The 26371-nt window shown below is 45.5% G+C and overlaps 1 protein-coding gene across 2 annotated transcripts; it reads right to left on the reverse strand.

Annotated features, from left to right (window-relative positions):
- Positions 1–605: 605 nt before the first annotated feature.
- LOC135263906 (SH2B adapter protein 2-like) lies at positions 606–26371 on the reverse strand. Of its 2 annotated transcripts, none has more exons than XM_064352377.1 (9): positions 26147–26371; positions 15614–16483; positions 12979–13080; positions 11979–12070; positions 10563–10663; positions 10017–10166; positions 9353–9558; positions 8075–8246; positions 606–4894 (listed from the first exon to the last, which is right to left on the reverse strand). In XM_064352377.1, the coding sequence occupies exons 2-9, from the start codon at positions 16445–16447 to the stop codon at positions 4566–4568; spliced, it is 1986 nt and encodes a 661-aa protein (XP_064208447.1). In that variant the 5' UTR covers positions 16448–16483; positions 26147–26371; the 3' UTR covers positions 606–4565. The 2 variants fall into 2 exon arrangements, with proteins under 2 accessions (XP_064208447.1, XP_064208446.1); XM_064352376.1 differs by having other exon boundaries at positions 10563–10705.

Consider the following 26371-nt stretch of genomic DNA (forward strand, 5'->3'; position numbering starts at 1 on the left):
AGGGTTCCATGAAGAACTAAAATGGGTTCGCCTATGAAGCTGCACAGCTGTTTTTCAGAGTATGTAATAGTCGAAGTCAGAGCAGCTATGGGAACTGTGTATTTGCTCAATAAATGTCCCATATACTGGAATTTATACAGGTACAAAGGTGTAGTCAATTAAGTACTAACTGCTTGTATTTTTTCAATATATTTTTTTATTGTTGTGTTTCTTTAGTTCTACATTGTATAGCACTTTGAGCTGCATTTGCATGTATGAAAGGTGCTTTATTATTATTATTATTATTATTATTATTATTATTATTATTATTATTAATAATATTGCCGTTGTTATTTCCTCTACTGTCTAAAGTAGCTTAATATCATGGAAGGTCCCAGTACCAGTGAATGCACCACCTAAATCTCCTCCACTGAGTTGGGCAGTGTAAGGATTAAGCAATAAAATGTAATGGCAGCAATGGTTTACTTGTCTGTAGAAAATGGTGCCATATATATTTTGGACATAAGTGAATGCACCTGAATCTTCCTGCCTGATGCTAGTCATAAATCCAATGTCAGTGACCCTGTTGACACTGCAGTTGGAGAGAAAAAAACAGCAAAATGTGATTTAAAGCATGTTGTTCACCGATTTTATTCACACAAATATAAAGTAGTACATCGGGTAAACATCACTTTGTACAAAAGTGGACAGACTCATCAAAATGTGAGCAACACAACAAAATAAGTTCAGCAATTTAAAAAAAGACATAGAAAACAAATGCTTAAACAAGAACAGAGGAGATAAATGACTTGAAAGTCTGAAAAGAAAACACGTTTCCCTCCATGGTAAAGCTTCTTGTGTGAGCAGGCTTAGATTTCCAGTAAAGGGCCCCTTGTGTTTACAAGCGCTTTGTGTATAAAACACACACACACACAACCCCTTCCCCCCCCCCAATAAATAAGTCCATGTCAGGAGACATATACAATAGTTAAGAAATAAACAATCTAAAAATACAAGGTTTTACAAACATTGGCACGTGTACGTTGTACTAAACCTGTACCCGTTCCTCAGGGTGGCCATTTTACTGGTGGTGCACTCTGTGAGCTATGCATACGACAACTGAGAAGACTCCAAACTGCTCTTCGGCGCCAACATGAGCTTGTGAACAGAGTTTGGGAAGGAGAACCATGGCACCCCGGGTAGGTACAGCCCCCCCCATTTACCAACCACTGAGTCAACAGCAAACAAGCCAATCCTAACCTTGACCCCAGGCACCCTGTGTCAGCCTTCTAGGGGAGGTCTTCGATCATACGCGGTACCCACTTTGTGGTAGAGATTAAAGGGTATAGGATGTGGGGCGGGAAATATCAAAAAGACCCTGTTTACCTGCGTCACTCACAGATATCCCAGCTAAATGTAAATGTTACGACATCGCCACAACATTGCAGCAACATTGTGAGAACGTTTTGTGTCAGCTGGGATCTTTCCCATTGGGCGCCGTGAGTGTAAATACTCTTTGTACAACAGTTACATAATAAAACACCTTGAGGAGAACACCAAATGGGAGCGAGGGCCCAGCCATGGACACATAATGACCAGTATGTGGGCTAGTCGTCCGTCTTGACATTTAAGTGCATCTGTGAATGAGGACAAATATGTGAGTGGTTAACAGCTATCAGGACAGTTTTTGGCCTTGTCCCATTGAGGGCTTCCAAACCTTGGTCCTGAGGCCCACACCTAAATCATTTCTACGGTTTCGTACCAATTTTAACAGAAGGACAGCTTGTCTCAAAACAACTTAATTTTAAAGATGCTGGTGCTTGGGCAGGTATCTGCACTTTTTTAAACATTTTGGGTGAGGAATATCACTGAAGTATATGTTAGACTTAAAGAAACGTTACTTCTTTTTTAGCAGTATTATTGGCCACAGAGCACATTACAGAAATTTAACTGTTGTCAGAGATGTGAGTTAAACCACAGATATCACACATGTTCATGCTGCTGTCCCAAGCAGTACTGCATGGTGCATAGACAAGGGCACGAATAACTACAGTCAATGTCTCTATGTAAAAAAAAAAAAAACTAAAAAATAACCTCACCAGATTCTACCTTCTACAGGACTTTAATTTGCCATTTTACATACAGTATAAACACGTTTGGAAGATTTAGCAACATTTCTGACTACCCAAGATGCTCTTTGTTCTCAGCCTAACACAGGTGACTCGATGTTTTCCATATTAATAAGATTGCAATAAGGCCCAACTAGCAATCATGACAATGTTTCCATATAAGGACACAAGTTGTGCATTGATGTCCTTTAAAAGAACATGCCATTGTATGTAAACATTAAACTGGGCTATCATACATATTTCTATATCAGCTTAATCTATTATTGTACAATCACTAAATCGTCAAAGAAAGAGGATTTCGGTTCATAGGGGTGTCACTTACATATTACTAAGTTCATCTGAACAATACACACATATTTGGTTGGCATGTTTAAAGGTGATGCATACAGTATTGCAAAAATAAATGTAGAAGTCCTCTAAGATGTTCTATAAAGTACAGTTGGCTCAGGGGCAGTTGACTAAAAGATTTCATAAAGACTGAATGAAGAAATGCAGTTTCCCCAAACCTCAGGAGGTGTATTACAGTACTGTATGCTCTCTTATATCATCCTAATCCCTCCAGGGTCCCCCCTGGAGAATGATAACATGCAGCGGTGGAAAGTTCAGGGGTCAGAAAGTCAGGGGTCACCGGGCAGAAAGTCCTGCCATGTGTTTCTTCCATCCATGAACTCAGCCAGCTCATGTCACTAATTAGTTCTACCTCCTGGCTGAAGAGTTGTGCTAATTAGCACATCTAGGTGACTGAAACAAAATACTGGGGAGAACTTTTACTTTCTGAACCTGGATTTTCCACCTCTGATGACATGCAACCGAAACTTTCACCAGTACACAATTTACCATGGTGGCTTCAATCAAATAAAGTCTTAACAGAAGCATTTTAGATACAAAGAAAGGTCAAGGGCAGAATCATGTCTTTAGCTGCTGGGAATCCTTTTTCTGATCTAAGCTAAAGTGTACCTGTGCAAAACCTACGTAGACAAAGAGAACATTGCAAGATGAAGAGAAAATTGAATTGGACTGCGTTCCCATTTTGGCGGTTAAATTAAAAACAGGTGCGTTGATTAAAACTAATCCAACTACATTCCTTGAAGATCCACACTGAAGGTTTCTCATTTGCGTTCTGTTTGGGTATACCGCCTTCATTAGTAAAATGGTGGCATATGCTGAGTGCAAACTTACAAAGTACATAAAACTCTGAAACTCTAAAATGTCACCACAAAACATACTGTACACATTGACCAAAAGAGCACCAAGGAAATTCACCCTGTATTTGTTGTAGTTAAGCATTAACCTTTATCTTAGCCTCTATCTTAGTCTAGTTCGTGATACCTTCAGGTATCTGACGTTGGCTGACCACTTTTTTTACGGTACAAATGTTTTGTTACGTTAGCAACAAGCCAAAGCAGACTCAACTGTTCAATAAAATTCAGTTACGGTTGTGATTTAAAATAGAGAACTGGAAGAAAATACAGCAAGCTTGAAGCTGCTGTATTTCCATTCTGCTTCGCTCATCCATCAGTGGAAAGACTCGTAGGGTCAGACCAACGTCCAGACTCATTTAGTCAGCAGCTTCTCACATGCATGTAAATGCACCAGAGAATTCATTTTTGAAAATTAAAAAAAAACATTACGAAGTCATTTAACCGTTCGCTCAGTATGGCCGACAAGTTCCCCTCTCCCTCCGCCCCAAAAAATGTTTTGGAAAAGCTAAAGAAGGAAGCGGCCGGGTGAATTAATGTGGGAATTCACCAGACCATTTCCCCCTTTTCCGCCCTCAAACTACCCAAGAGACTGAATCCCACACCATCAAAGCCAGCGTCCATAGGAGACACAGGGTGCAGTCATAAACCACACTACAGGAGTGCTGGTGCACACTGCGGTTGTTCATAATCCGCTTTCTGTTCGTAAATTCAAAGTGCTCTGCTTAGACTCTCCAGAAGAAGAGTCAGTTTTTCAGAGTATTCTATTTTCAAACTGGCAGGAAAATAAGTTAATGGACATAGTTTCACTTGTACCTTGTTGCCATAGAGACCCAAATATCTATTATGTTCTCCTGATAAAATCTGTCTGATTCAAAGTTACTCAAACCTAATCCCCTGTCAGCTTCTTTAACTATTATGTGTATATATTACCTGTTTAAATGTGTTTTTTAAATCCTCCCTAAGCGTTTTAAGAGCTTTTTAAGTTTAAGCTTTTGGACAAACCATTATAGAATTCCAATAATGTTGTGGACAGTCCACAGTGTTAATCATTTATTTTCAATGACCACCTTCAGCCTAAAACCACGAAGAGGATTAAGACAAGTTCAATCTGTATTAAAATACAACCTTGAAACGAATGAGACATTTTTTGTTAGATCCTTCCGAAATACTCCCCTTGCGATCTATAACCCTGGACAGTCATACTTCTGTGTGCTTCCTGTATCTCGGACCAGGGGCTGCTGGGTCCAGCCTGGCTTCAGTAGAAGGAATACTGGTTCTCCACTGCCCTGGTCCTCCGGGCACCCTCATTCTCGTGGTAATCCTCAGGGGAGCCACTAGGGGGCCCCAGCAGGCGCTCCGAGCTGTTGCTCCGGCTCCGCAGCCCCCCTCCGCCCGCCAACGCCGGCTCGCTCCGGCCGAGGGTCGGCGGGGCGGCGGGGGAGGGGGAGGAGCCGGAGGAGGCGGGGCCGTCGGAAGGCGGCGGGGCTGGCGTAAGGCCCCCGGGGAAATAGTGCACGGATTGGGGAGGGTCGCCCCGGCAACCAGCGTCTCTGGAGGGGGCAGGGAGCTGAGGCACACCTGGCTCTGCAGGGGGAAGATGGAGGGCAGAGGGGCCAGCAGGTAGTCAGAAATGCATCCACAGGAAACAGTTCATGCTCGGGAAAAGAGATAACATTAGCCAAAACAAAAACTGAAGAGAAGCTTGTGTATATGGTGGGTACCACTTATGAGAGTCCTGCCACTTAATTCAAAGGCATGGGAGTGAAATTATCGTTGACTGTTATTATGGTCCAATTATGGTTCAATCATTCACCTTTAATATACCATAACACAGGCTACCCATCCATCCATCCATTATCTAACCCGCATATTCCTGGTCAGGGTCGTGGGGGGTGCAGGGCCTATCCCAGCATGCTTTGGGCAAAAGGCAGGAATGTGCCCTGTACAGGTCGCCAGTCCATCACAGGACACAGGCTAAAACTTGGTAGAACCAATCAGGCAGCAGGAAAGCAAAATGAATAGTGCTACTTCTAAGAGGTGGAAAGTCCAGGGGTCAGAAAGTAAAAGACAGGCCAGGTGCTTCTACCAGCCAGCTGATTTCACTAATTAGTTCAAACTCCCAGCTGAAGAACTGGGCTAATTAGCAAATTCAGACGACTGGAACAAATTACTGGGGAGGACGTTTACTTTCTGAACCTGAGTTTGGAAGGCCCTGCTGTCTGCAGGGGCGTCGGCCATTTACAGCTCACAGCCGAAAACACACACGAGGCGCGCTTACTGACAGTCTATAAATGGACGTCGGGACGCCGCTCATTTCAATGGGCGAGATTGGAGGCCAATCATATCACTTCTTGATCGGCCTCTTGTACAATGGATACTGGGAACACACACGATAGCGCAGGGGCCAATCTCCAATTTGTGACACAATATGTGCACTCCATGTCGCAGCTGCACTGTAGAATTAGTTAGATTACAGCATCAAGGTTAGAACATAAAATCATCGCGATTCACGGTTTCACGCGTCATCCCATTTTTATGTATGAAATTATCCCTCGTATTCTCAAAATAACTCACTATAATATGTAGTGTGGGTGATAGTTTCCCACTTGCCATATGGAAAACCTCCTTTGGAGACTCAGGATTTTTAAGAAGCTTCTTCCTCAAACATTACTGCACAGCCCTTCAAAGTTGCAGGTTTATGATGTCATCATTTGTGCTGAAGAGCCCAAAAATCGTTACTTCCGCTGGCGCACGCCAGGCAAGGAATCCCGGCCCCCTGGGTGGGCGCACTGGCTTTACCATCCCCCCCCCCCCCCGCCCGCCCTTGTGTTTTTCTGTCTTTTGCGCAACAGTGTAAACAGCTTATTCGCTCAGAGCAAAGAGTGGAGGGCCAGAGGGGTCTTGGGGCGGGAGAACAGAGGGGCGCTGTGATTCCGGATTCTGGACCCGCCCCCCCCAGCAACCAACCCTGTAGCCCCGCCCCCCAGCGTCCCCCCCGCACTTGTGCATCCTCTCAACAGAATCGGCGCTCTGTTCTCCGGGCAATGGGAACCATTCATCCCCTTCTAGTGGCCGAGCGTGGGCAAGGGGTCCTGGGCGGGGGGTCCAGTTGCACAAGCGGGATTATTGCATTTCTGTATTTACTCCCCACTATGGAAACACCCCCCCCCCCCACTCTCAAATCCGCCTTTAAAGCGTGATCCTCATTTCACCAACTCACATACAACCTCCGCACTGCACTTTAAAATCTCCTTAACACCTCCGGGGATAAAACACAGTCAAATCTCAAAAGTTTATTGTTGCTTCTTTTTCTTTTCTTTTTTTTTTTACCACCAATCAAATCCTGAGGTGAAAAACAGGTCACAATAAGAGAGGTGGCTGAGGAGGAAATGAATGCAGCCTTAATGCCTTTGAAAAGTGTGTATAACAGCACAGAACAAACAGGATACTGTATGTAACGTCAGTCTCATTGTCACACTACATTTCAAAATGCCTTATTTTTCAAAGTAAATAACTGATTTACTTATTAATAAAGGTTAATATAACTTAACTGCATTAACCTTTATTTAAGCAGGAAGATCAGCTGAAATCTAATTTCTAATTGGCAGTGATGACTATGAACAGAAGGCTGGTAGGGAAAGCAAGGGAATAAACTGCAAAGGAGGGGGTGGCCTGGCGGCCAGATTTGGGGGACCAGTGTGGGACGCTGAGCCGTAAGATCTTCGCCGATCACAGTGAGTCAGGAGTCTTGTCTGGAGGATGAAGCGGACAGAACACGACAGGATCTTCGTTACGCAATCGCATTATGAGCGGTCTGTCCATCACGCATCATAGGTCAGGTCTGCGGTTACATCATAATCATCTGCAGATTTTGGCATCAGAATGTACAATGACATGCAGCAGCTGAGCTTTGGGACATTAGCAGCGTCAGAATGAGAATTCTCATGTTTCTGGTTTCACAGTTACGCTTCTAAATAAACCGAATCTCAGTTCATATTTCATTTCAAGATGGTTTGTCCTCAACTTTGGATAACAGATCTAATCAAGTGTTATATTTTGTCTTTATTTATAGAACATTTCTGGTACTTTCAGCAGCTGGCAACTCGAAATGTGTCAGTTGCTTAAATGTGTTATTCTGAACTGAAGCCAAATCACAATATGGCAGAATTGAATCTTGGCCATTGATTGAAGTCATTTTTCAGCCAGCTAAATTCATTTGTAGACAGTGAGATATTATAGAGGCACTTCCACTGAATGTAAATTTGTCTATTAAAACACAGTTAGGATGGATCTTCCTGTCTGGGCCTTTGGCTGGTGCCCTTCATACATATTAACAATATACATGACATATTTTCTTTGTTAACATGAATTTTACATATTTTTACTTATTTGTTTAGCAAACACCCTGATCCAGAGCAACTTGTGAAGTGTAACATTTTTTACATTTAATCTACTTGTACAGCAGGATTGGTTCTTTGCTGAAGGGCACCACAATGCCACAGGTAGGGATTTAACCTGAAACCCTTCTGAGTTATAAATCCAGTTCCCTAACCATCACACTGCCACTCAAATTACCAGCTGTAATTCATAATCCCGGCTCACACTGGCAGACCTGATTAACAGCGTTCATAGTGTTGGTTGTGCGTGTGTGTGTGCGTGTATATGTGTGTGTGTGCGTATATGTGCGGCTGTGGGAACAGACAGGACTGTACATATGCCGTTACAGTGGGCTGGGGGTGGGAGGGGGAGGCAGAGGCCGGGTACCTGGCGGAGTGGGCGGGGCCTGGACGTAGCTGTGCAGCGTGATGTCAGTGGACCCCCCGGACTCCAGCGGGATGGGGTGGGTGTGGAAGTGGCGCAGCATGTCGGACACCGTCTGGAACCACAGGTGGTGCACGTGGCACTGGCCGTTATCATTGACGGACAGCCGAAGGTGCTGTGGGCGGAGCAGAGGGGGAGGGGGAGGAGCCTAGGTTACACACCAGCTGGCTGAGGGGAAGGTCACCAGGGTTATTATCACGCTAGTCCAGATGTACAGTAGGTCTTAATTGCTTTCTCTATTTCTGCACCTTTTTTTGCTGATGATTGTGCATGTAGGAAGTGGCCTGTTACCCTATTTGCCCCCGGGTGGTGTAGTAAGTGTACTGGGTTTAGTTAAGGTGAGACTGTGTGTAACAGCAACAAAAGAGCACCAAATTCAAGACGGCTCTCTCATGAACCTGATACAGTATTGTGCACTGCGAGGCCCGCAAAGCACTGTGGGAAAATTCCACCAGCGGAGAGGCGTGAACATCCCCCCCCCCCTCCCAGTAACACCTGCTTCACTAAAAGCCATCAAGGCCTCTGCTCACTGCGTCTTGCCATCATAGAACTTGCATGGGGGCACAGCGTCTAAGAAGGGGGCGGGGTTCATCCCAGGGCACTCAGTGGACATGCTCAGAATCACCGTGGCAACACAGAGACTGACACAGGAGCAGGGAGGAATTCTTCACTTCCTGGTTGAGGGCCAACCAGGACGCAGTCGTTGCATTGTACTCTCATTCTGCGTATGGGACGGGGCCTGTGCCAGCTAGCCTAGTGCTGTAACGTTCATTTCCACACAGTCTCACCTTAACTGAACCCAAAAAAACAGACTACACCATCGGGGGGAATTAGGGTAGGGTAGCAGTGAGACTCCGACATGAATAACCATCAGGAAAAAGTTGCAAAAACACTGAAAACAACACCTACAAGACCTACAGTTAAATGCAAAAGTATTTGGACAGTTATGTCAAATGGGCTGTTTTTCCCTCTGTACTAATCAATGACGATGAGGCAAAATGAACAATGTATTTATCTGACATAGTTTCTTTAAACAGACATTGAACTACATTACAGCAATGCCATTCAATGAGTCAAGTATAAAACAGACTTTCACATAAACTTTACATATCTTTGTATATCCGTTGACATCACGTAATGGTAAAAATATTGAAAAAATAAATAGTCACCCACTGATTTTTTATAAAGAAACTGCACTAAGCTGTAAGTGTAGCGGCTCACCTTGGCCTTGCCCTGGAAGTTGAAGGTGAGCACGTACTCCCCCGGGCGCGTCTCGCTCTGACGAATCACGAAGAGGCCGTGGCTGCGTGCCCCGCCCGCCAGCACCAGCTGGGCCGCCCGCACCCGCGACAGCGTGCCGTGGAACCACGGGTACCCGCTCAGGCCGCCGTCCGCGCCCGTCTCCTCCGGGCCGTCGCCACGACAACCTGAGGGAGAGCGCATTTGGGACCGGTTAGACACCTCAAACACGACCTGTAGCAGCCAGTCATAATATTATACACACTACATATTCATATTGTTATATTCCATTCTATTCATCTTATTATAAGGTGATTAGAATGTAATAATCCATAGGCAAAGTCCCATACCACAGATTCTTTAGACGCACCAGATATTGAGGTCCCTACACTCCCTCGCCTCTCTCTGTTTGTTAACTATATGATGTTCCCAGTGGTGACGGGAGTGAACGGTGCTGTATTACCGTACAGAAGATTCATTGCGTGCATTATTGTACCTGGTCCCAAGCTGACGGATCACATTGGAGTGTTTTGGATTCCGCATTAAGGGGACAGAGCTGGCAATGCTAACAAGAGTTGAGTATCTGGTGAATCTACAGCATCTGTGCCCATACCTAGTCACTCTAGATAAACCCTGCGCTTGTTACCTGCTCCAGGTCCAGGGGTGTCCAGCGACTGCAGGAAGCGCTCTAAGAGGACGTGCGACGGGTGCTCGGTGGGGGCGGACTCCCGGCAGCGGCCAAAGGTGGCGCTGTAGAGCCCGGCTCCCGTAACACTAGCAGAGACTCTATGGAAACCTGCGCAGGGGGGGAAGTACCCAAACGGCTGCCATTACTCACAGTCTCACCCCACAGGCTCCGTCATGCCCAGGTTTAGCCCTGGCTTCTGACAGCACAGAGCAAGCGTTACCCAGAGAGCACGGTTCCGCTCTGGCCCTGATAACACTGCACTGAAACGATGAGTCACTGTGATGAGGAATAACACTACCAGACATGTGATATCACACGTGTCACGCCTTGACAAAGACTCTCACAGGCGAAAACACGTCGGCGCCATTACTTTTTTTTTTCTTATTGCATCTCCATCACAGCCACGGCAGATTAATTAAGGCTTCACTTCCTGAAGAGGGTTTTTTTTTCTTTTTTAAATAAAAGGTCATGTGACCTGGAGTGTGTCGGGGGGACATGGCTCACCCTCAGACAGGAGCTCACAGCTGCAGGAGGAGACCATGGGGAACTCCCGGGGCTGCGGGCCGAGGGGGAAGGAGCTCAGCTCGATGTCATCTCCGCTGTCCCTGCCACACCGACACACAGACAGGCAGGCACTGTGCGTCAGACTGGGTACACAGCCCACAAACAGGCACCATGCGTCAGACTGGGTACACAGCCCACAAACAGGCACTGTGCATCAGACTGGGTACACAGCCCACAAAAGGTCATGGACCCTGAGACGTGCATCAGACTGGGTACACAGCCCACAAACAGGCAGCTTCAACAGCTGTGCAGGTACAGACCATGGGGTACACCTCACGGCGCTGCAAGGGCCGAGGGGGACAGGAAGCTCAGCTCGTGCATCTCAGACTGTGGGCCTGCACAACACAGCCCACAAACAGGCCCTGTGCGTCAGACTGGGTACACAGCCCACAAACAGGCCCTGTGCGTCAGACTGGGTACACAGCCCACAAACAGGCCCTGTGCGTCAGACTGGGTACACAGCCCACAAACAGGCCCTGTGCATCAGACTGGGTACACAGCCTACAAACAGGCCCTGTGCATCAGACTGGGTACACAGCTCACAGACAGGCACTGTGCATCAGACTGGGTACACAGCCCACAAACAGGCCCTGTGCTTCAGACTGGGTACACAGCCCACAAACAGGCCCTGTGCTTCAGACTGGGTACACAGCCCACAAACAGGCACTGTGCATCAGACTGGGTACACAGCCCACAAACAGGCCCTGTGCATCAGACTGGGTACACAGCCCACAAACAGCACTGTGCGTCAGACTGGGTACAACAACAGCCTCGAGACTGGAGCAGCTAAGCAGGTGCATCAGACTGGGTGACACAGCCCCTTCATAACAGCACTCTGTTTCATTAACGCATCACTTACTCAACACAAACATACACAAACAAACATGCACAAACATATGCATATGCATGCATACAAGTGTGTATGTATACACACAGTAAAAAGTCCGGTGTTAAAATAAACTCTTACAGAGTGCATATGGACTCAACATGTTTCAGAACATTTGAAATAAAACAATGAATATGAGGTTAAAGTGCAGACTGTCAGCTTAAATTTGAGGGTATTTCCATCCATATCGGGCGATCTGTGTAGGAATTACAGCCCTTTTTATGCATAGTCCACTCGCACATATTAAAAGATTGAGTTCAGTCAGATTCTCTGGGAATTGCTCATATCTGTGTAAAACAAAATATTTTCTGAAAGACTCAGAGTCCTCTCCGTGGATGACTAAGCAAGTCTTCTGAAGTCATTCTTTAAAGTCACCATCCCAACTGCATTATAGGTTGTAGAAAAGAGAGGAATACAAGTTTTAAATTATAGATCTCCTTACACCCGGCCATATATATGAGTGTATTTACCCAGGGTCAATGCAATCCTGAATGTCTGCTACCCAAGAATGTTTCTGCAGAGAGTCAATGGTCTCCAAGATATATTCTTCACCGTTTTCTACCTGCAACAGAAAAAAAAGGCATTTAAGAGCAGTTTGGCAATGGGCTCAGTTTATACCTCACACCTGGTACTGCATGGAGATGATCTGATTTCCCCATTGGACACAGTGTCCAGTGTCCATAACTTTATAGTTTGGCCGGTGGGAGGCTGAACTTCGTCCATCAGGCCTGCACCCCTCCCAATTTTCTCGAAACTGTAACGCGCCTCTCGTTTAAGACCTGGAGCACGCTTGGGACCGCAGCGCTCGGGAATTCTGTTCCGCGAACACGCCCGGAATGAGACCCCGCGCCTCCGCGGGAGCAGCCGATCGAATCCCGCGGGAAACGGAAGGTCGCGGGGACGGCAGTAACGGACGTCACGTGGGGAATAGCGCACACGCACACGCAGAGCGCACACGCATAACACACACCCAGCGCACCGTGTGAGGCGCTGACTGAGGGCAAGCGAGGCTGTGTGCTTTTTTTTTCTCTCTCCCTGTCACTCTCGCTGCCTCTATCTCTCTTACCAGCTGCAATTTCACATCCCCTCTCTCTCTCTCTCTCTCTCTGTCACTGCCTCTATCTCTCTTACCAGCTGCAATTTCACATCCCCTCTCTCTCTATATATATATATATACACACACACAAACCACCACCACCACCACCAGCACCACCATCATTTAATACACCAGTTTACATCTGTTTTAGTGCAGACTGAAAGAAAAAAAATACTGCAGTACACACCACCATCCATCCTTGTAGGATACGTGTGCACTAGTTGCCTGCACGTTCTGTACGACCGCTTAGCTCCTCCTTCTTCTCTATGACCTCATAACAGACACAGACAGATGCCTGAGATTAAGTGCTTTTGACTGAATTCTTGAGCTCTTCCTGTCTGCGATGCCTGTACAGATAAGGGGGTGTGGCCTACCTTGAGCACAAAGGTGTTGTCCTTGTCGGGCATCTCCAGAGGCATTGTGGTTCTCACCTCCACGACTGCAGACAGAGGAATGCTCACTTTGGGTTTGGAGGACTGGGGGGGGATGAATGAGAGACATGGCTGTGATTGGATAATGCAACAGGCGTAATAACAGCCCAGTGGATTCTGGGAGTTAAGTGCTTTCTTTTATCAGCAGGAACTTAATACATTGTCATTATGCCTAATATTAGTGGGGGAATGCTTAACTAAGGCCATTCTTTGTCCTGAGAAAAGATCAGTCCTGGAGAGTTTGAGTCATTCTGCATATTGAATCACACTTTCTTTTCCCTACGATTACTTTCATATTCAAATTATGATCTTGGAAATAATAGCAATCGTCCATATCCAGTTCTGCTTTGACTTAACCAGCAGCCTAATAATCAGTCCATGGGACAGCATTTAACTGCAAATCTTAGCTATAACAGCATTTGGGAAACATGGAATACATTTGAGGGTGCTGTCAGCTCTCTTTGCGTCCTTGTGAGTTTTTAGATTTGTCTCACAGTGAATTATTCATCGCCACATCCACGAGGGATGGGCTTCCCGGATGGGAAAATGAATGTCCTTGTTTCTTTGAATCACTCGAATGAAGTGGAACATGGAATGTGCATGTGTTGGATTTTTCTATTAGAAAACAACCTTAGGTGTTTTGGCACAGACCCATAAAGCATTTACAACCCCGTGCCAGGAACTGTGCAGCCAACTGAACACGCTTCCTTGTGGCTAATTGCACTTATATATTATTTATATGTTATTTAATAATAAATAATATATCATGCTAAATGTTAAACGATGCAGCATAAAAAAAAACTAAGCAATATATATCAAGCAAAATGCTAAACGATGTATCATACAATTTTAAATGACATTATTAAATGTATGACATTTGCATTGCTGAGATATCTATAATAAGGTAATCTAGAAATACATTCACACCACAACCCAACTTTCACAGTAGAGCCCCAGGTGCTCTTTGAAAAACTTCCCCTGAGAAAGTTTTTCTCAATGTCTATAGTGGCGCTACTATATTAATCTCTTAAGCGTTTCTAATGAAGGAAGAAAAAAACAGGTACTATTAATTGCTGCTGGCTGTGAAGAGGAGCAGCTGTTGTAATCCGGTACGACACGCGAGAGAGATTCTGCTTGCACAGGCCTCTGAGGGCCGCCATACCTTCGAAAGGGAAACAGGCCACTTTTTAGGAAAAGAGGAGGTGGCTGAAGCCCTACCAAGGCTTTTAAGGCTTTTATTTATGCACTTTTTAAATTTTTTCTTATTTTTTTATCTATGCACTTTTACCATCTCAATAGATCTTTTATTTCAAATTTTTTATGTATTCTCTTTTCATGTACCTTAAATGCCTCTATCTATGCACTTATTACTATCTTAATTTATCTATGTTTTTAATTTCGATCTGCTACAATGTGAAGCACTTTGGGCTGCATTTCATGTACGAAAAGTGCTATAAAAATAAAGTTTATTATTATTATTACCAAGAGCAGCCCATCCGTAAACAGATTTAGGACGGGTAATGTGATTGGCAGTTTGGAGGGCATGACAAACCCAATAAACCTCATCCTGTACTGCGTCCCACTCACATTATATCCATTGCTAATTTGATTTCCACACTTAAATAGTTTTGCCAAATTTCATGCTATAAAAATGATATTAAAAATAGAAATAAAAAACAGTGCTGGAAGCTCAGCAAGCAGCGTTTGGAAGAGTCATCAGAGAGGAAAGCGTCCTCCGTTAAACGGCCACACGCAGTACGGGTCAACGGGGACACGGATCGCGCTAACGTCCGTCCGAAATGCTGGAGAGCTCAGGTGTCCCCTGGACCACGAGGCGCTGCTGGCTGGAGCCCTTAACCCCCCCCACCCCCCATTCCCGAGAGATTCCAGACTCCGGACTCTGGGAAAAGCACGACCGCAGAACATTCGAAACCTCCTCCATGGCCGCCCGCGATCCCGTTGCACCCGCCCCGCGGAGGCCTCACCGCGCCGAGCCCCTCAGTGCACCCGACCAATCAGGCCATTTCAGATCTACGCGTCTAATTTACTGCAGTCCTCGCGTTCCTAAATTTGGAGAACCACGTTTCACCATTTGTGGCAGGGGTGGCCTGGAGTGCGGCAGGGTCTGCTGGTTTATGCTGTGACTCAGCACTTAATCGATCAGTGAAAGAAGTCGATTGCACAGTCAACTCACCTCACCTGGTTTCTTTGGTCTAAGTGGTTGTTGTATTTAAGGTGAAAACAAAAGCATAACATGTGGCACCCCAGGACCAGGGTTGGATACCACTGATGTTTAGGATTTATCGCTGCCCCCTATTGGCTGAGCTGGACAATAATTGTGAATAAAATGACTGTAGATGCCTGATATGTGGGTCTGAGAAAGAAGCATCTATCAGTGCTCCTAAAACACCTTTTATTGCCACAACATTTCAGTCCAAGTGGATCTTTGTAAGGTCAGAAAAAAGACAAAAACACAACCAAGCTTTTACACACGAGATTAAGACACGTGACCCCATCAGTCGCACGTCCCAGGATGAGGCCCCCCTGTAGAGGGGACCCCGTTTTTTTTGGGACCCACCTTGGGGGGCACGTAGAACTCCAGCAGGAAGCGCTCCCCCTCGGGCCGCGGCCCCCCCACCTTCCTCAGCAGCAGGCGGCACTTCTGCCACTGGGAGCCGCCCATGCAGGTGGTGTCATCCGCCACCATGTAGCGCAGGGCGCCCTCCCTCTGGACCTCCGGCGGCTCGGCCCGCCGTCCCAGGGTGCCCCGGGAGAGGCGCGGGCGGCGCGGGCGCTTGTCGGCCAGCTCCCCGTCGGGCCGGCGGCCGGCGTCGGGCTCGGGCGAGGCGCGGCGGTGCCAGATCTCGCGCACGCCGTCCACCACGCACAGGCTCATGTTGCGCAGCGAGAAGCCCTTCTTGAAGCGCGCCTTGGGGTTGAGCCGGCTCGCCGACACGTCCTCCGAGCTGCGCGAGTGGCCCAGGGGCCCCGCCCTGCGGCCCGCCGCCGGCCCCGCCCGGGGGCTGCCGCTCCCCGGCCCGCTGTCGGCGCTGTCCAGGGACTCGCTGGACGCCCCCGCCGTGCCGCCGCCGCCGCCGCCCCGCCGCCGGAGGTAGAGGTCATGGCCGTAGGGGAGCGGGCAGCTCTGGAGGCCGGCGAAAGGCACGATGCTGGGGGCGTGGTCCTGGCTGAGCGCCGCCGAGAAGCACTCCAGGAAGTGGCGGGCGAAGTGGCGGGAGAAGGAGGCGTCGGCGCCCGGCGAGTCGTAGCTGGGGTTCTCGCTCAGGAAACGGCGGAACTTGTCGGCGAAGTCGGAGGCGGCGGCGCGGGCGTGCACCTCGCAGAACTCCTTCCAGTCGGGCAGCGGGCCGGACGACGGGTCGGGGCTGCTGGGGCGGGCCTCCCCATTCATGGCTGCTCCATTCCACCGCTGGGGGGGGAGGGGGGGCTGCGGAGAGCAAGCAGCGAGCCGCGTTACTCATCTCCAAACCAGGGTTCACTTCTGAGTACTCTAACCATACAACAGTACGTCACCCCCACCTCCAATCCCCTCCCCAATCCAGTCACACCAACCCAACATCCCCCACCTAGCCTCAATCCCACTGGATAAACCCGAGCCAATGGCATTACCCTTTCTTTGCGGCTTCTCAATTTCTAACGTAAGTTGACACACAATTTCAGTGATATCAAACAATAAAATCAGAACAGTATTTTCAGGTACTGCATACAGGCCATGGCACTGCATGGGAGATTAGTCTATTCACCCTGAGGGAGGCGACAGCCAAAACAGTGGCAATTTTTTGCTCATTTTCAATCAGTTTAAACCGGTTTTTGGACAGCAGGGAGAACACCAGCCTCCTTTTTGTATTTACAGGAGCGCTGGCCTGGCAGTCTGAAGGAGTGTTTAACTTTGAGCGCAGATACAGGCTCCCGGTCCCCGGCTGTGCCAGTTTCCGCAGTCTCCCCCAGGCTTCCCGCCGCATGTGGAGGCCCAGCCCGTGCCAAGCCACATTGTGTCAGAGAGAAGCGCTCTTTGTGGTCTGTGGTGCGACCCGAAGACAGCGGGGCCATTATGGCTCTGCAGTGTGAATACTAAAGAAGAACGCCGTCTTCCCTGCATCGCACTAGTGGGTCAGTTACACCAGAATGTCAGTTACACCAGCTTTACAACAGCAAGTCAGTTACTCCACTGCATCAGTTACTGCAGTGCCTCAGTTACTCCAGCGTGTCAGTTACTCCAGCCTGTCAGTTAGCCTCAGTTCTACTGCAACCAGCCTGTTCAGTCCCCTCCACACGTTAGCCTCCAGCCTCGTTACTCCAGTGTGTCAGTTACTCCAGCCTGTCAGTTACACCAGAGTTACACCAGCACGTTAGTTACTCTAGCGCCTCAGTTACTCCAGTGTGTCAGTTACTCCAGCGTAGGGCAGGTACGCTAACCCAGCGGAGCCTGACTTTCTGTGATTTAAAGTGATGGGCGGCGCCTGGAGCCTCAAACACACGCGCTGACGAGCAGCAAGCGCCGGATGTGACAGGGAATGCTGGGATACACCGGAGGAAGCAGCCCTCAAGTCTAACACTAATTTAGCTTGACGAGACAAATGGTAAATCTACCTAAATTTATCTCCCGGATGTAATTTTCACTGAGAGACAGATTATGTTGGAGAATGACAGTTATGCAGTGTTGAAGGCACTATGTGCTGATTGGTCAGGCAGATCGATGAGAACCACAGCAATATTTTAAAGATTAATTCCAACACAAAAATCACCGCATTGTGATTCTCATTTCACTCAAACTGGCATTTAAGGACAAAGTTTATTTATTTTTATTACATCCCAAATAAATCAGTGCATTGTTAATCACTTCAAATATCATTTGGGGTTTTGGGGTAGCATGGAATGCCTACATGGAGTACATTTTAAGAGACAGCCTGAGTCTTAAAAAGAAAATGTCCATCCCAGTTATACTTTAGATGTCTAGAGTCTTTAGACGTATGAAAAGATTTTGGTTTTGGGAAATGATCAGCGAGCGGTGCAAGGAGAAACAGCAAGGAATGCAGGCCTACCCCCGTCATCCCGAAATTCCCAAGCCAGGTCAGAATTCCAGCATTCCCGGTGAATAATTTTTTCGGTGAAATGCTGGTGAAAAGTCGGTTAAAACTTCATCTAGGTATTCAAATGAAAACCCAGCTACATTTTGAGGAAAAGTGTAAGTTTTCCGGCCAACTAGGACGTAGCCATATCCGGGGTAAAGCCTGAGCTATATTGGGGTTAACCTGGTCCGTGTGGTAAACTTTGGGGAGTATTAGCATAGCTTTAGAGCTTGCCATAATTATTACAGTGGGTCATCAATCAGTTTTCCCAGACGAGAAGAGACAATCACTTTGGACAGCCGCCCGTTATGTTGATGACTTAATGTGAAGAGGGAACGTTTGGCTCGCTGGCTTTTACGGCCCTACAGGAGCACATTTCTGGGCTGATTGGAATTTAACGGTCGCTCCCGTCAAGAAATATAAAGGATTTAAATGAGAAAAAAAAATTGAAAGGAAAAAAAACCCGAAGAGTAGGAGTAGTCGAAGGCCTAGTGGAAATAATCCCCCACACCAACCTCCCCTCTGGGTTCCTGGAATTTTCCTCGCAACCGGCTTTGTTGTCATTTTGGAAAACATCGGGATCGGGCAACATGTCAGACGGGCTTAGTGCTAAAGCAAAGCCCTCAGACTGCAGGTGACGTACGTGATTCATCTCCTGTGATTCAGGCACAGCTCCTGTTTGGACACGCACATCCACATCCACATCCACATCCACATCCGCCGCGTAATGCAAAACCCGCGCCAGGGGCCGGATCAAATTCAAATGCAAATGCAAAAAAAAAAATCAGACGGTGACACAACTGCAGAGATACAGATCAAACAGCAGTTGCTTTTATGCTTGCTAAAATATAAAAAGCTTTCACGCTTTCAACAGCAACTTTCTTAATTCTATAGGTTTTTTTAAAAAAAATCATAGTAGAATACTGCTATGCAACTCAGTCTCCCCACTGGGGCAAACCACAGAACAGCCCTTCAATGCTCAAATGACTACAAAAGATGAATTATAGCCAAAATGCTTCTAAAAAAAGAAGCCTGGAAGCATAATCTTGTTTCCCTCATGTCATATATATTTCCCGCCTCCGTAAAACAGCGACGGTAAATCAGAGTGCCTCTGTACTGGAGATTTTACATTTACAAGCATTTATTTACTATGACTTATTTATGGTCACTTACAGCATTCTGTTTATAATTAAGTTAGATTTACTCTAATATTGACACGAAAATTGACTGTAACAACTGGAAAAAACACCATTTCAAAAAACGTTTGGAAACATTATCTTGCATAAGTGCCACATTAATGCGTAAGTATTCATAAAAGTTCATAGTAAAAGAGGCGTTACACTAATCGTGAAAAGTAGCTGTAAGTAAAGACACAGCTCTAGGCAACATCTTTGTGTTGGTGGACCCTAAGGTCAGTTTGAAGAGGTGGGTTCAGTTGAATGGGGGATCTTGTCCAATATCCGCAGCTATTAAACCTTTTAACATGGAAAATGAGGCAACCAGTTATGTTTTCAGTTTTTTTTTTTTATAATACAGAGGAAGTTTTCATCTAACATTCAAATGTCTGCAACTTTGCTTGTATCGTAACATCTGTTAAATATGTTGATTCCAGTATGTTATAGTAATCTAGTACGTTACGTCGTTAGACTTTGTTATAGCAAACTGAGAAATGTCAAATCTTTGAAGCACATATTTGTGCTGCTACGCTTAAGGTTAATGTTTAGGGCTTTAAAAAAAATTGGTAATGAAGCCCTGCCTTATTACCTCAATCAGAAATTTAAAGGATAAGCTCCTTAAAATGATGGCCTGTGCAGTCTTAGCCATACTCTCGTAACAGAAAGACTGGGTGCCGAGCGTGACTTTCACAGAACCAAACGGTTCTTTGAGGCATTGTGATGACTTGGAGGTAAATTATTTGTTTGTTTTTGGGAAGGGGGGGGTCATATACTCAGCAATACAGTACAGAAATACAGGACAGAATCAGCTTTATTTGGTTGAGAGGTGAGGGGTGAGGTGGAGAGGCGGGGGGGGGAAAGGGGTTGATGGATGGATGTGAGGATGAAAACTAAAGGACGCTAGAAGACGAAGGAGAGGACCGCGGTCGTGTTGCGGAGAGCGAGCTCAGCCGGGTCACAGGCGTGACTCACCGGCACAGACCGACGTGGCGGAAAGATCAGCCGCCAGACAGTCACGGTGTGTGTAGGTGGTGCCGCCCGCACAGAAGTGGCAAAATACATCAGCGGTTATCGCTCTCTCACAGGTATTGTGCTTCCATTCAAATCTATTCACTCACAGAGGTCTCCATAAGCACTCCGAATGCACAGTATTTCAGACGCACAGACAGGTTTCTGTGCAGAGCTGTACGCTCACAGCAAACTGCCAAACGTGAGGACTCAGAAATACATTTCTAAGCTTACAAAGTCCCCCATTTTCAAACGTAGCGCACACCAACTCAGGAGTACGAGACAACACAGGCGTAATCCATTCAAAAACTGCACATAGATTCTTTGTGCATTTCATTTTCACACCAACCCAGTATATAATCGTAACAGTTCTAAAGTCACTATTCAAGAACATTAAAGGAACTGCAACCATTTCGTTTATTTTCACTGTAGTTTCGCATTGTTTTTTTCTAGCTTGAGGGAGTGAGGGTAAACTACCTCCAATAAATGTGTTTGTTTGCATACACGGCTCCTCTGCATTTTTATACGTTTAATTTGTATTTCCCACGGCTCTAGTCAACTTACTGCTTTCTCGTACGAAGGTTTCAGCCACCTCAGGGCATTCTTTATGATTTAAATGCATTTTCAAAACAGCTCAACCCCCACAGATCTCCATTTCCAACCTAACATTTTCAGACGGGCCAAACTCTGAATCTGGCGATCGGTATGAAGTAACTCAAAATCCCTTACCGGCCAGCTTCCAGGAAACGCCGGACGCGTCGCGGAAGCGCTTCGCGCTGCGGCGCGGACGTCGGTGAACGAGGACGCGTGCATTTCTCAAGGTGTTGAGGGACGAGACTGCCGCTGGAAGACTGCGCAGCGAGCGGCGTTAAAGGCGACACGGCTCACTGCCCGCTCGCACTCAATCAAGCGCCTGTCACACCACCGTCCCTCCGGACCATTGTGCTCAGTGGGGACATCGCACTTGTGTTAAACACTGGGGACATGCCACTTGTGAAAAACAGTGGGGACATGTCACTGGTGTAAAACATGGCACTTGTGTAAAGCACACATAGTGAAGTGCTATGCTGCCATTCCCCATCATCACAATGCAACAGTTATCATAAATGACATAACTATATTATCTTTATTTCCTTAACTCTATGAGGTGTAAGATCACAAATATGTGATTGGAATGTTCTTAACTGAACATTCTTACGCTGATGTAACAATCACTACGGGTAACTGAAAGCAATGAAGTTCTAGAACACCGACTTAGAACTTTGAAATAACAAAAAATTACAAAAAAAACTTGCTCTTCAAAAGGTTCAATATAGCTTAACGTTTCACTAAACAAATTTGAAATGTTCACTAAATAAACTTCTGAAACATGTTGTTTTTCCATAATACTGCTTTCGGCATTAACTCCTCCAGAAGTTCACAGCATTTCACCAGGATCTCCGAAAGAAAAGAGTAAGATAACGGGGTTACTGCAGCCCCGTGCCGACGACAGCAGCCCAGGTTATTTTAAGGCCCTGTTCTTCCCCAGATGTTCCAGTGCCTGTTACCATGTTACAGTGCAGTTCCCTCGTACAGGAAAACCTGCCCCAGCAGAGCCACTGTGATTTATAGAGAGGAAGGGAGAGGAGAAAATGCTGATCTGGTTTACATGCCCCAGCTTTATCTCTCCGTTCCCTTCAAAAGCCTGGACGCAATGCAAGCACGGACGCTCGACGTAAAATGTAAAATAAAATGTCCTAAAAAGAATACAGTGCACAACAGACAGATGTGCTACGAAGTGAATGTGATTTCACCAAATTGTTGTTGTAAAAAATGTCAGAAATGACTAAACGACAGTCGAACAAATCAAACCCAAAGCAACTCGAAGTAAAAAATAACTCAAAAACCTTCCTCAAGTGTCGCAGTCTAGTAGCAGTCTTAAAAAGTGCCTGCTCTGTTCATGTAACAAACAAAAAAATAATAATGTTTAAAATCACAATGAAGCGCTTCAGACAGAAAGACACCTTGATGTAAGAGGTGGCAACAGTCAACCGCAAAGCCTCCGTGCAATTCAGTTCAATAGATTTTATTTAACCCCCACGTGCAAATTTAGGCGACAAAATGAATGTACCAGGCTACATGTTGATGCTGGACAGCTCTCTGGAGCTCGTACAGAGGGGACATGCGACTACCTGCCGATGTGTTCACCTCCCAAATACACGATGCATAATCGTGACTTTGTGGATACTGAGAGGACACAAACAGGGGAGGCTTATCCAGCCCATACACGTTTTTTTCCGTTTTAGATTGTTGTGCAAACAATGACAGCTTAAACTGGCAGTTGCATAAGCAGCTGATGAATTTTTTTACTTTATTGCATCTGATTTTATTAGGGTTACCTTTGGGTACTTCCAGTTGCATTGGTGTAGAGAGTGTAGTGTCATTTACACTATGAGGGCATTGTGAGGTAATTAAGAAAAATTCTCAATTTTATTTGTTCTCATATATATACTTGAGAGCTTGAGAACCCTGCATAAATTATTCATATAATTAATTATCCCGCCTGAAAGCTTGAGTCACTATTTACATAGAAATTTGACTGAATTAATCTCATAACGTGCTTCGGGGGGGGGGGGGGGATATCAGGGTTTGATTATTTCATCGCTTGTTCTCGTGAGCTACTACTGAATATTTCATATTTCGAATGAGTCACGCGCCGCACATATGCACACGTTCGTGAAATGGCACCTGTTTTCCGAAAGCATGGCGGTGTTCCGCGTTAGCACAGCACAAAAAACACCGTGATTCACGGGGAGAAAGGTGATCCCTTAATCCCCACTGACAACCTTAGCGGCCTTCCGCGTCCACTTTCAGTCCCCAAGATTAAACAGCGAGCTAATTGTGTTTGCACCGCACTGCCATACTACATTGATACAGGACATATAAAGGGTTATTCGCTATGGCAACACGTTTGAGATGTCAGACATAAGTTAATGTAATATCTACATGTATTTAAACAACGTATGTGCATTCTTAAAATATGCATAGCGATGATTAATTACTCTCTCACGAGTAGAACATGGAGATGTACAGTAGGCCCTGAACAGACCATTTCTGGGTTCAATAAATATACATTACTGCAAACAAAAACCGCAACACGGAAAATATATTGTCGCCGCCCGTTTGCGTTGGTGAAATGTTCGGCCTTTTTTACGATCCTGACTTCAGCCTGTTTGATTAATCCTATGCAAATGAGAAAAGCATAGCCGAGCATTTAACAATAGCATTTCTGTCGTTCCTGGCAATATCAATAGCCCCCTGTAATCCAAATTTTATGAATAAGGAAATATTTAAACGAGATAGTGCCGGTCATTGCAAAATATTCTTCAGCGAAGTTTATGAATAGCCTTCATTGTTTAGCGTAGGAGAAAATGGAATGGCCTACAGTAGGACCACAGCTAAAATTCAGCCCACACATAGACATTAGTACAGGTCTGAGTAAACTCTAGCATGCACACATACCACCCACACACAAGATCATTTATTATAACAATAATACTAATACTAATAATACTAATACTAATCATCATCATCATCATGATAAAGCTTTATATGTTATGTGCTTTTAAAATGCTGCAAAGTTCTTTACAAAAAAGAAAGTTAAAATAAATAAATTAAAAAACAAAAACAAGGAGGTGGGAAACAAGTGACAGTGCCACGAGATGACAACACACAACTGTACTCAAGCACAAACACAGACATGCGCACTAGACAGTAATCTTCCTGTCTCCAGAAAACTTCAATGGATTGATGCCACTGTTCCTCCGAACAGGTTAAACAAAGACTTTCAAACGCAAACTCCCCAATGACAGTTTACAGTTAGATCAGTCTATATTCAGGACTTGTTGTAACTTGCGGATGTTGCGGTTTTACAATGAAGTTGTACCGCATCAAACAAGCCCTTATAAATTCCAATGATAGAGATATGAGCACCAGGTTATCTGGACAAATGACATATTGTGCAATAAATTCCATAGCTACGTTCACCTATAGACACAACTACAGTTGCGCAAGACGAAGACAGAAATCAAAACAAGAAAAAAGAAATTTGAGTGCTAAGTTGATTTTAAGACATAACCAAGCACTTATCAATTCTGATTTGGAGAGCACGGATGTATTCTGTATTTGTGCTGTACTCTGAACTAGGCGGTCTTGTTGAACCTACAGAAACCACAAATGAGTGTCATTCGAGGAACTGTCACACCTCAACGATATTCGCTTCCTGTTTCCATGTTATGATTAGCGCATGATTTCATCCTACCACATCAGTGTTTACACTTATGTTTATTTCAGTTATTTGGTGTTGTAGTAAGCCTATATCCCAATTAATTCACGCAGCACACGTCCGTGGCCATTGAAGCAGCAACTGTAATGTACTACAAAATTGTCTGTGTCAAGGAAGTGTGTCTACAGTACTTTTGGGTTCAATGGAGCATGTGTTAATTTATTATACATTTCCTCAATGCTTTCAGGAGTAATGCAAGACTTGTCAATCCTGAGCTACCCTGTAAACATGATGGCACGCAGGGCAACATCATCTGACTGTAAATGCTGAGTTCTGCGTGTGATAGCGCAAGCAGTTTTTGAATGGTGAGAAACCACGTGGACCGTACGTTTTTGAAGTGTTTTGCTTTTGTCAGACTCAATGATCGCGCCGTAGGCTAAGTTACTTTGGATTCTCGTGGCCTGTGCACGATTTGTATAGCCGGAACACGAGTTTTTACCGTGTGGTTTCAGGATGCAATGGGGGGAAAACGTAATAGTACATGCTCTGTTCATTCATGCACTGAAACTCATTCATGCCACTCACTAGCCGCCTCTTTTATTTGCTCCCATAAGATTTCAAAATGGCTAATATGAGACTTCCTGCAGTTTCGAAACCTCTGAAACGTATTACAGATAATCCCTTTTAAAAGACTACAGTATGATTTGATATGCGGTAACTACGTAACGCCACACGTGTTTATGTTACATGTCAAATGTTTTACTAAAGCACAGGCTTCTATTGGCGATAGGGTATAGTTCTATAGGCTGCATTATTCAACAGGAATTAGTCGTTAATGCGTACCGACTCCCAAACCACACAATAAAAAAACACCTATTTGCCAACAATGGTGTGTGTTGTTTTAACCGTTTGGGCTGACTCATATGAGATAAGATATGTTGATTACACATTGTCTTTTTTGCGTTTTCATTCAAAGCACAAAACTACCATCAACATTCAATTTAACACTGAAACTTCACTTCAAGGTCGCATTTAACCTGCGCGCCAGACTACCACATGAAAGAAACATATGAGAGCGTACATTTAGGTTCAATTTGCCTAAGCGTTATCACAAATATCTGACCGCTACTGTACTCCTTTGAACTCTCTAGGACCCGGGAGGTGAAGGGGGGTTCATCGCCCGCTAACTGGATTAAACGTAAGCCCCTTTCAATGGCTTTCAATTCCAAAAAGCACGCAGTCGTGACAAATCCATTCACACAATGTTTGCAGAGGATATAGTACCAATCCAATCAGCTTGCTTTAAAATGTACGCGTTTCAGCACCAGACACCATTGGTGAGCGAATGGTGGCCGCAGGACACAACAACATAGATTCACCTGAAAAGGCACGAGCAAACTAAAAACCGTTTGTCAATATATACGGTAGTGAAAGAAGCTACTTAGTAAAACATAGTTCTGAGAGCCATGCAAATATACCTGTGGTTTGTGCTCCAAGGTTCGCTTACATGTTAAGTCACAGACGTTTTGAGAGAAGCGAAAAGTGCATTAAAAATAAAACGCAATAGCGCTTACCTTATTCTCGACTCATTGCATGACGTCAATACTGATGTCGTTATTTCGGAAATTTTCGGATATCATATCAATTTATGTCTTATTGAAAATATTGTGGGTGGAAAATTCCTGGATGCGCATTTGCTACATGATCTCTCCATATCTCCTTCCTGTGTACTGTAAACAGTAAACTACACAGAGACACACGCACACGCGCGCACACACACATTTGGTGGGCGGCTCTGA

The sequence above is a fragment of the Anguilla rostrata genome, chromosome 9 (assembly GCF_018555375.3).
Source record: "Anguilla rostrata isolate EN2019 chromosome 9, ASM1855537v3, whole genome shotgun sequence".
Lineage (NCBI taxonomy): Eukaryota > Metazoa > Chordata > Actinopteri > Anguilliformes > Anguillidae > Anguilla > Anguilla rostrata.